Source organism: Triticum urartu, chromosome 5 (genome assembly GCF_003073215.2).
Source record: "Triticum urartu cultivar G1812 chromosome 5, Tu2.1, whole genome shotgun sequence".
NCBI classification, from domain to species: domain Eukaryota; kingdom Viridiplantae; phylum Streptophyta; class Magnoliopsida; order Poales; family Poaceae; genus Triticum; species Triticum urartu.
Genome location: NC_053026.1, coordinates 598928964 through 598937570, shown reverse-complemented (window position 1 = coordinate 598937570; position 8607 = coordinate 598928964). Strand labels below are relative to the sequence as shown.

Below are 8607 nucleotides of genomic sequence, written 5' to 3'. Positions count from 1 at the left end.
GGACTTGCGAGGTTGCTTAGCTTGCACACATACTTGGCACTTAGAGCCTTTGACAGTAGAGATTTTCGGAATTAAATTCATATTGGCTAGCCGCGTCATGCAACCAAAATTAATATGACAAAGTCGTGAATGCCAAATATCAGACTCATTATTGTGGCAAATATTATTAATAACTTTAGTGTAAATATCTGACAAAGACAGGCGAGGCGGAACAAGCCTCCGCTCTCATAGCCTTTTCCAACAAATTGTCCATACTTAGAAATTACAACTTTATTGGATTCGAAAACCAACTTAAAATCATCTCCATATAAACGGAAACCGCTAACGAGATTTTTATTGATGGACGGCACATGATGAACGTTCTTCAGCCGCATGGTCTTCCCAGAAGTAAACTTCAGATCGACCGTACCAACACCTCGAACGATGGCATGTGACCCGTTCCCCATCAGCACGAAAGAAGTCCCTGTGACCTGGTAAGAAGAAAACATGGAGGCATCAACACAAACATGTACATTGGCACCGGTGTCAATTAACCAATCAGGAGATTGAAATACTGAAAGGATGATAGGAAGAATACCGTACCCAGAATCCTTCATATCAGTATCACCGATGACAACATTAGCGGACTTGCCGCTCTTCTCATGTTCGCGCTCCTCAAAGCGGTTAGGACACTTCGGAGCCCAGTGATTAGGATCACCGCAGACATGGCAAAGTCCCTTCCCTTTCTTATGCGAATTCTTCTTGAAGTTGGTAGAATGTGACGGCTTGTTCTTTGTATCAAACTTGCCTTTGCCCTGAGTTTTGTTCTTGTTGTTTTTGAACTTGTTGGGCTGGAAGTTCTTCTTCTGTACCATGTGGGCACTAGAAGCTCCCTCAGCAACTTGAGCACGTGTGTCCTTTGCTCTCGCCTTCTCTTCAACATCAAGAGTATCAATGAGATCCGCAACGGAAAACTCTTGTCTCTTGTATTTCAGGAAAGTAGCAAAATTATTCCACGAAGGTGGAAGCTTGGCGATGATGCCTCCGGCAACAAATTTGTCCGGTAACACACACTTGAAGTACTCAAGTTCTTTTGTGAGTGACTGTATCTCATGAGCCCGCTGTACAACAAAGCGCTTATCAGTCATCTTGTAGTCATAAACTTGGCCTCGAGCGCAACCCACATGTTCTTGCCGTTTTCAAACGACATATACGGATCCATAATGGAATCATCCAGAACACTCCGAATGAACACAAGATAAATCATGACAGCAATAGCAGAGATTAAACTAATCATGCGAACTATCATAGTAGATGAACAAATCACATCTAGGGCACATACTAGAAACATGAATTCTATCACGATCTCAAACAGGAAGGATAGAATCACATACGGTACAGCGGTAGCAGCACCGCCGGCGTTGACGTTGTCTCCCATGTCGTCGAGGATGAGGTTGCCGAGGTCGGGGAAGAAGTCGTCGTTCGCGAAGTCGTCGCTGCCAGCAGTCGCGCGAGTGCGCTCCCCAAAAACATAGACAACGTGCATAGCTCTGTCCTCGGCTCAGCTCAATCCCGCAACCCGCGACGCAGCGTGGCGAGCGAGGAGGAGGAGCGCGCGTGTAGGTCTCCTCTTCTCATACTCATACAAGTGGTAGAAGCGCTCACCTTATAAAGAGGTGCAACTCTCTCTCAACTTTCGAGGTGAGACTAAACTTTAGTCTCACTCACTCCACTCACAAGTGTGCATGAATGGGCCAAGAGAATTTCAGAATTTTAGTTGGGCTTTGGGCCAAAGGCCTAGTAGCAAAATTCCAACATGGTCGAGGAAGTAGTTGAAGTTGTGGACGTAGACAAACAGTAACGAGTAGTCATGCCGAGACGCTCTTCAAAAACTTTATCCCTCTAGAGGATCACAAAGAGCGGGTTTCGGAGACCTGCTCTCCCAAACAGTCATACACGCGTCGTCGGGAAGGAGGCAGCCGGATGCCGTCCTTGTGGATAGGAGTTCGGGATAAACTTGCTTGATTTCTCACATACCTTAGTCTTGTGTCTTTTCCTTGACTTGGACTTGTTAGGCATACATCTTCAGTTCTCCATCTTCCAAGCCCCGTGCATGCACCCATTTTCTCATAATTATTATTGGGTATGTCATAAATTAGAAGGAAAGTATGCTTTGTCGTGCTATTTTATTTTTATCAGTGTGCATGGGTTTTCTTTTCTCGTTACATTTGTTAATAATGTCAGCTTCCACTTAATAGACCAATGAACGAAAATACAATCCATGATACACCGATAACTTATTATCTAAGGAAAATGCAGTTCTGTTGTCACAAATCAAAATTTATTTCATACATAACAGAAGAGGTAACATAATAACTTGAAGGAAATAAAAATTTGCCATGCACTTCTTTTTTGAAAGGGGGGGGGGGGTGGGCTCTTCATCATCATGAAGCACACAGCTAAATTTATTAAAAGTGATTTGATTATTTCAAAATGCTAAAATACAAAGTGGAAAGACCAACCGGTCGGAAAAGAAGATTATCTTAACCACATAATCTAATAATGACACGCCAACCAAACAGATTGAATACGCGTGAGCAGCCATCGCCAGACGGTTGCACCCAAAGGCCATGTGCTCCGGAGCGTCCCTACGCTGAAGTGATGACCACACACACACACACACACACACACACACACATATATATATATATGTCGCCCGGATGATAACCTACAAAAAAGTTTACAAAAGATGGCCCGTTAAAAGCACAATCATTTTGGCAGTTTCAAATTGCTCAAAGTAAGGCACAAACCCCTACATATATATGACCCTAAACTTTGGATTGATACCAACTACCAAGTTACCAAAAAAATTTGGGATACTTATTGGGGCCGGGGTGACAAGTTGTAGTGTGCCAGATCAAAGCAACAAAAAGGGTAGGAAATGAAAAGATGTATAATTGTTTTCTCTTGATCACAAAACAACATTTTTTGCATGCAACCGTCGAACTGCTTTAAGATCCGCAAACTTGTTTGGTCTTAAGGCCTTTGATTACTATAGTGCGGGGTCCATCCATGCATGCTTTTGGTGGCTTTTGCCAGAATTACATGCCCCATCCACCCCACCTCACATGCCTTTTCATTTCATCTTCAAATTTGAATCTACTTTATCTTTTGAATCAAATGTCCAAGTTAAGTTTCGTTTGCATATTTGTGTTCGTTGCGACGAGAACTTTCAAACAAGACCGGCCTTGAATATATTTTGACAACTTCTAAAAAAATCCAAGGTTTAAATATTCAGATAGTAGTTATATTAAAATAAAATTAAAATTTCTAGTCAAGAGAAAAGGCATGGGAGGTGAGGTGGGTGAACCGTTCTATCTCTGCCAAAACATGTCTCGTGCAGGAATTCACGGGGGATTAAGCTTCAAACACATGCAAAGGTCTAAACACATGCATGTGACCAGTCCACTTTACCGATCACGGCGCAATCATGTGGCCCGGAATCCATGTGTCCTAGCCTTTGCGTGCCACGAATCGTCGTCCACCGAGAAGGAACCGTTCATCGCTGCACTGGACTAGTACAAACGTCAACCTTATGTATTTCGGTGCAGAGCCGGAGTTTATCCTTACGTGGGAAAAGTTGGAAAAAAATAATTATTCCGACTCACACCGAGTGTGGCAACTATACATACATGCTTGAGCACCGAGAAGGTTCCGTTCACCGCTGCGCACTGAAGAGCACAAATATTTCGCACAAATAAACTGATTTTTATTTGGTTAAGCAGAGACGCATATATAAACTAATGCCCGTGTTTATTTATTTAATTTAAAGCTACATCAACTATATTATCTCTCAAAGGAAAGAGAACGCTAAGCGTGGCTCTGCTCATCTCACCGGAGCCTTTTTATTTTATATTTTGGGCGCAACATCGATCTCGTCAGTGTCTGAGGGAGCTGGAGCGATCAGTGCTTTTTGCACGGCGGCGGGCAGGGCGTGGGCGTGCCCTGCCCGTCGAAGACGGGGCGTCCATCTCCACACCGGAACGTCTTCACGGGCCTCATCTGCACCCCCTGGCAGTTGGCGCAGCCGTGGCGGCACCTGGGGCCGACGTCGTCATAGAACTGGTACCCCGACCAGGAGTCGCACTTGTCGCAGCACTTGGGGAAGTTATCTGCACGCATGCACGCAATCAAATCTCAATCCGTCGCCTTACAAGACGTCGTCATCTTGCATGCTAACTGGATTCACATCAGCTAATTATCACATGTATGTACCTCCTCCGTAAATTAATATAAAAGCATTTAAATCATTAAAGTAGTTATCATGCAAGATGAACACTCTTATATTAATTTACAGAGGGAGTACAGTATAAGCTAAGATCTTAGCGCCATCGATGACAAAGATGCAATCAGACGTTGTTGCGGCCGGGACAGAACTGGAACGTACGTACCGTTAGCGGCGGCCTGTGAGAGGATTCCCATGACCATGACGGCGTGGAGGATTAGGATCGCCACCAGCGTGCTGCTCTTCATCCTTGGTTGGTCCTAAACTTGCTCTTCCCACTCCTGTCGATCTGCTCGTGGGATGATGGTTCTGTGCTGTGCTTGTGTCTGGCCAAAGCTACAAGCAACTCTCTCTATATATAGCTTGCCAATTTTCTGCGTCATCTGTATACCAAAATTGTTCCGCGCGAGACAGATACGTAAATTGGGACGGACAGTAAGCATCAGCAGCGAACGTACCGTCGACGGCCTGTGAGTGTGAGAGGATTCCCATGACCATGACGGCGTGGAGGATTAGGATCGCCACCAGCGTGCTGCTCTTCATCCTTGGTTGGTCCTAAACTTGCTCTTCCCACTCCTGTCGATCTGCTCGTGGGATGATGGTTCTGTGCTGTGCTTGTGTCTGGCCAAAGCTACAAACAACTCTCTCTATATATAGCTTGCCAATTTTTCTGCGTCATCTGTATACCAAAATTGTTCCGCGCGAGACAGATACGTAAATTGGGACGGACGGTAAGCATCAGCAGCGAACGTACCGTCGACGGCCTGTGAGTGTGAGAGGATTCCCATGACCATGACGGCGTGGAGGATTAGGATCGCCACCAGCGTGCTGCTCTTCATCCTTGGTTGGTCCTAAACTTGCTCTTCCCACTCCTGTCGATCTGCTCGTGAGATGATGGTTTTGTGCTGTGCTTGTGTCTGGCCAAAGCTACAAGCAACTCTCTCTATATATAGCTTGCCAATTTTCTGCGTCATCTGTATACCAAAATTGTTCCGCGCGAGACAGATACGTAAATTGGGACGGACGGTAAGCATCAACAGCGAACGTACCGTCGACGGCCTGTGAGTGTGAGAGGATTCCCATGACCATGACGGCGTGGAGGATTAGGATCGCCACCAGTGTGCTGCTCTTCATCCTTGGTTGGTCCTAAACTTGGTCTTCCCACTCCTGTCGATCTGCTCGTGGGATGATGGTTTTGTGCTGTGCTTGTGTCTGGCCAAAGCTACAAGCAACTCTCTCTATATATAGCTTGCCAATTTTCTGCGTCATCTGTATACCAAAATTGTTCCGCGCGAGACAGATACGTAAATTGGGACGGACGGTAAGCACCAGCAGCGAACGTACCGTCCGACGGCCCTGTGAGTGTGAGAGGATTCCCATGACCATGACGGCGTGGAGGAGTAGGATCGCCACCAGCGTGCTGCTCTTCATCCTTGGTTGGTCCTAAACTTGCTCTTCCCACTCCTGTCGATCTGCTCGTGGGATGATGGTTTTGTGCTCGTCATCGCACCATCCACCACACCTCCCATGATCTCTTTTATCTTTTGAACCAAAAGTCCAAATTAAGTTCCATTTGCATATTTGTGTTTGTTGTGACGCGAACTTTCTAATAAGACCAATCTTGAGTATATTATAACAAGTTCTAAAAAAAAAATCCGAGGTTTACATATTCAAACTTGCGAGTGATAATATTAAGTTTTTTTTTACCGAGTTTCATTGCTTTTATGGTTCTAGGTTTTAAGTTTTAGTTTTAGAAACTAGGTTGTGTTTGGCAGCTCAGTTTTTTTTGATGTATTTTGATAATACTATGGTTTTATCACAAACCATAGTTTTCAAAACTTTGAGGTGTTTGGCTTCAACAAATACCATAGTTTTATAAACTGTGGTATCTCCAATACCATGGTTTTTTTGTGGTATTTAACAAATCTTGACCACTTTTTGCTAGATTGAAGAAGAAAAAAATATGGTTTTTAGAAACTGAATATTCGTTGCCTAGGCAATTGAATACTTAAGTTTTAGATTACTGCAGTTTTGAGAAAACTATATTGCCAAATTAGGCCTTAGGGTTTAAATTTTGTGTTTTAGTTGAAGTTTTGAAACGTGGTGAATGAGAGGGAATTTATCATTCGTTCTTATCAAGTTTCAGTAGTTGAAACTTGATGAAGTTTCAAAAACTTGTCCAAACATGTTGAAGAGTGGCCTTCTCCCAGATCCCTCGTCACAACTAACACGAATGTGCAAACAAAATACAAGTTGGATTTCTTATCCAAAAGATACATTGGCTTATAATTGTGAAGTTAAGAGAAAAAGCATGAGGTGTGGTGGGTGAACCGTGATGTCTCTGCCAAAACCTGTATCGTGCAGGAATTCGCACGGGATTAAGCTGTAAGCACACAAGCAATCCACTTTACGGATCACGACGCAATCATGTGGCCCAAAATCCGCGTATCCTAGCTCTTGCGTGCCATGAACCGTCGTCCACCGAGAAGGATCCGTCCATCGCTACACTGGACTACCAATGTCCGTTGTGTATCTTTGATGCAAAGCCGGAGTTTATCCTTATGTTGGAAAACATAATTATGCCGACTCGCACCGAGTGTGACAACTGTACATATATGCTTGCCCACCCAGGAGGATCCGTTCACCGTTGTATTGGACAGTACAAATATATCGCACAAATAAACTGATTTTCATTTGATTGAGCAGAGATCATATATAAACTTTTTTTTTGAATCACTGTAATTTATTAAACAGTCTCAACTAATTCCGAGCCTACCAGCGGGGCACGGAACCAGGTTTTACAAAGCTCATTTATTTATTTATTTATTATGGAGCAACATCAACTATATACTGTATCTCTCAAAGTAGAGAGAACGCCGACAGTTGCTGCTGGGCGTGTACAACCACAACGGCTCAAAAAAAACCACAACGGCTCTGCACGTCTCATCGGAGCCTTTATTTTATTTTATACTCCCTCCGTTCCTAAATACTTGTCTTTCTAGGCATTTCAACAAGTAACTGCATATGAAACAAAATGAGTGAATCTACATTTTAAAATATGTCTACATACATTCGTATATAGTAGTCATTTGAAATGTCTAGAAAGACAAATATTTAGGAATGAAGGGAGTATTTTCCGGCCCGACATCGATCTCACCGTGTGATGAGGTGGAGCGATCAGTTGTTTTTGCACGGCGGCGGGCAGGGAATGTACGGGAAGGCGGAGCGTCCATCTCCACACCGGAACGTCTTCACGGGGCGCGTCTGCACCACGCGACAATTGACGCAGCCGTCGCGGCACCTGGGGCCCACGTCGTCGCAGAATTGGGCCCCCGACCAGGAGTTGCAGTGGTCGCAGCACTTGGGGAAATCGTCTGCACGGTCCATGGAATGGAATCAGACGTTGCAGCGCGCGGCACAGATAATTAATTTGAACGACGACGATAAGCATGAGCAACGTAGTACGTACCGTCCGCGTCCGCGGCCTGTGAGTGTGCGAGGATCCCCATGACCACGACGGTCTGGAGAAGTAGGATCGCCACCAGCGTGCCACTCTTCATCGTTGGTTGGTTGGTCCTAAACTTGTCGAGCGAAGCTCTTTTCTTCCCAGTCGTGTCGATCTGCTCGTGGAATGATGGTTTTGTGCTGTGGTTGTGTCTGCCCAAAGCTACAAGCAACTGTCTCCATATATAGCATGCCAATTTTCGGCGTCATCTATCAATTGTTATCTAATAGTGTTTGGGATATAAACGTGTTTGACTCCCGGCTTATTCTTGTAGTGTCCTTTCCCTGGCTTGGACCTGTTAGGCATACATCTCCAATCCTCCGTCTTCCATGTCCAGTGCATGCACCTATTTTCTCCATCTTCCGATTCTCATATCGAATTCAAGTTTTCAATAGGAAAAAAAAAGATAATCAAAGTTAACATGGCGCCCGTGGTCATTATCCTTACCAGGTTCCAGCACAATTCATCTAGAAGAAGGCTGCAGCACAACCTGCGCAGAACAGGACACTACAAGACCACAGAGATGGACTCCCAGGGAGCTGCTTCCGATGAATTATCATGACAGTCCACAGAGATGGAGCTGCTTCCAGTGAATTATCACGACAGTCCACAGAGATGGACTCCCAGAGACAGATCACAATACGGAACAAGGTACAACGACAAACAATCTATACTACTATTAAACAATCGAACTATTTCTTTCTTAACGCCATACCACAATTATATCCAGATTGATTAGCACCGCTAGATTAAATCCACTGAATAAAATCTAATGGTTATGATTAACTTAATCCCGAGTCATGTGTGTTGTTAGCAATTTAGAATGACTGACCGTACT

General features: G+C 44.5%; 2 protein-coding genes across 5 annotated transcripts; both read right to left on the bottom strand.

Moving 5' to 3' along the window:
- Positions 1-3617: 3617 nt before the first annotated feature.
- LOC125506223 lies at positions 3618-5619 on the bottom strand. 4 transcript variants are annotated; one of them, XM_048671082.1, is made up of 3 exons: positions 5314-5619; positions 4723-5238; positions 3618-4151 (listed from the first exon to the last, which is right to left on the bottom strand). In XM_048671082.1, the coding sequence occupies exons 2-3, from the start codon at positions 4805-4807 to the stop codon at positions 3943-3945; spliced, it is 294 nt and encodes a 97-aa protein (XP_048527039.1). In that variant the 5' UTR covers positions 4808-5238; positions 5314-5619; the 3' UTR covers positions 3618-3942. The 4 variants fall into 4 exon arrangements, 3 of the variants coding, with proteins under 3 accessions (XP_048527039.1, XP_048527040.1, XP_048527042.1); XM_048671083.1 differs by lacking the exon at positions 5314-5619 and adding an exon at positions 4431-4647 and having other exon boundaries at positions 3623-4151; positions 4723-4877; XM_048671085.1 differs by lacking the exon at positions 5314-5619 and adding an exon at positions 4431-4638 and having other exon boundaries at positions 3623-4151; positions 4723-4856.
- Positions 5620-7360: 1741 nt separating this feature from the next.
- On the bottom strand, positions 7361-7903 carry LOC125506222. Its single transcript, XM_048671081.1, has 2 exons — positions 7734-7903; positions 7361-7638 (listed from the first exon to the last, which is right to left on the bottom strand). The coding sequence occupies exons 1-2, from the start codon at positions 7822-7824 to the stop codon at positions 7442-7444; spliced, it is 288 nt and encodes a 95-aa protein (XP_048527038.1). The 5' UTR covers positions 7825-7903; the 3' UTR covers positions 7361-7441.
- Positions 7904-8607: the final 704 nt, after the last annotated feature.

What these genes read in the sequence shown, in the direction of transcription:
- LOC125506223 (XM_048671082.1), bottom strand. Translation starts at nt 4,807, where the DNA reads ATGAAGAGCAGCACGCTGGTGGCGATCCTAATCCTCCACGCCGTCATG. An exon ending in ACACTCACAGGCCGTCGACG is followed by an intron (nt 4,152 to 4,722) that starts GTACGTTCGCTG and finishes GCATGCGTGCAG; the next exon opens with ATAACTTCCCCAAGTGCTGC.
- LOC125506222 (XM_048671081.1), bottom strand. Translation starts at nt 7,824, where the DNA reads ATGAAGAGTGGCACGCTGGTGGCGATCCTACTTCTCCAGACCGTCGTG. An exon ending in ACAGGCCGCGGACGCGGACG is followed by an intron (nt 7,639 to 7,733) that starts GTACGTACTACG and finishes TGGACCGTGCAG; the next exon opens with ACGATTTCCCCAAGTGCTGC.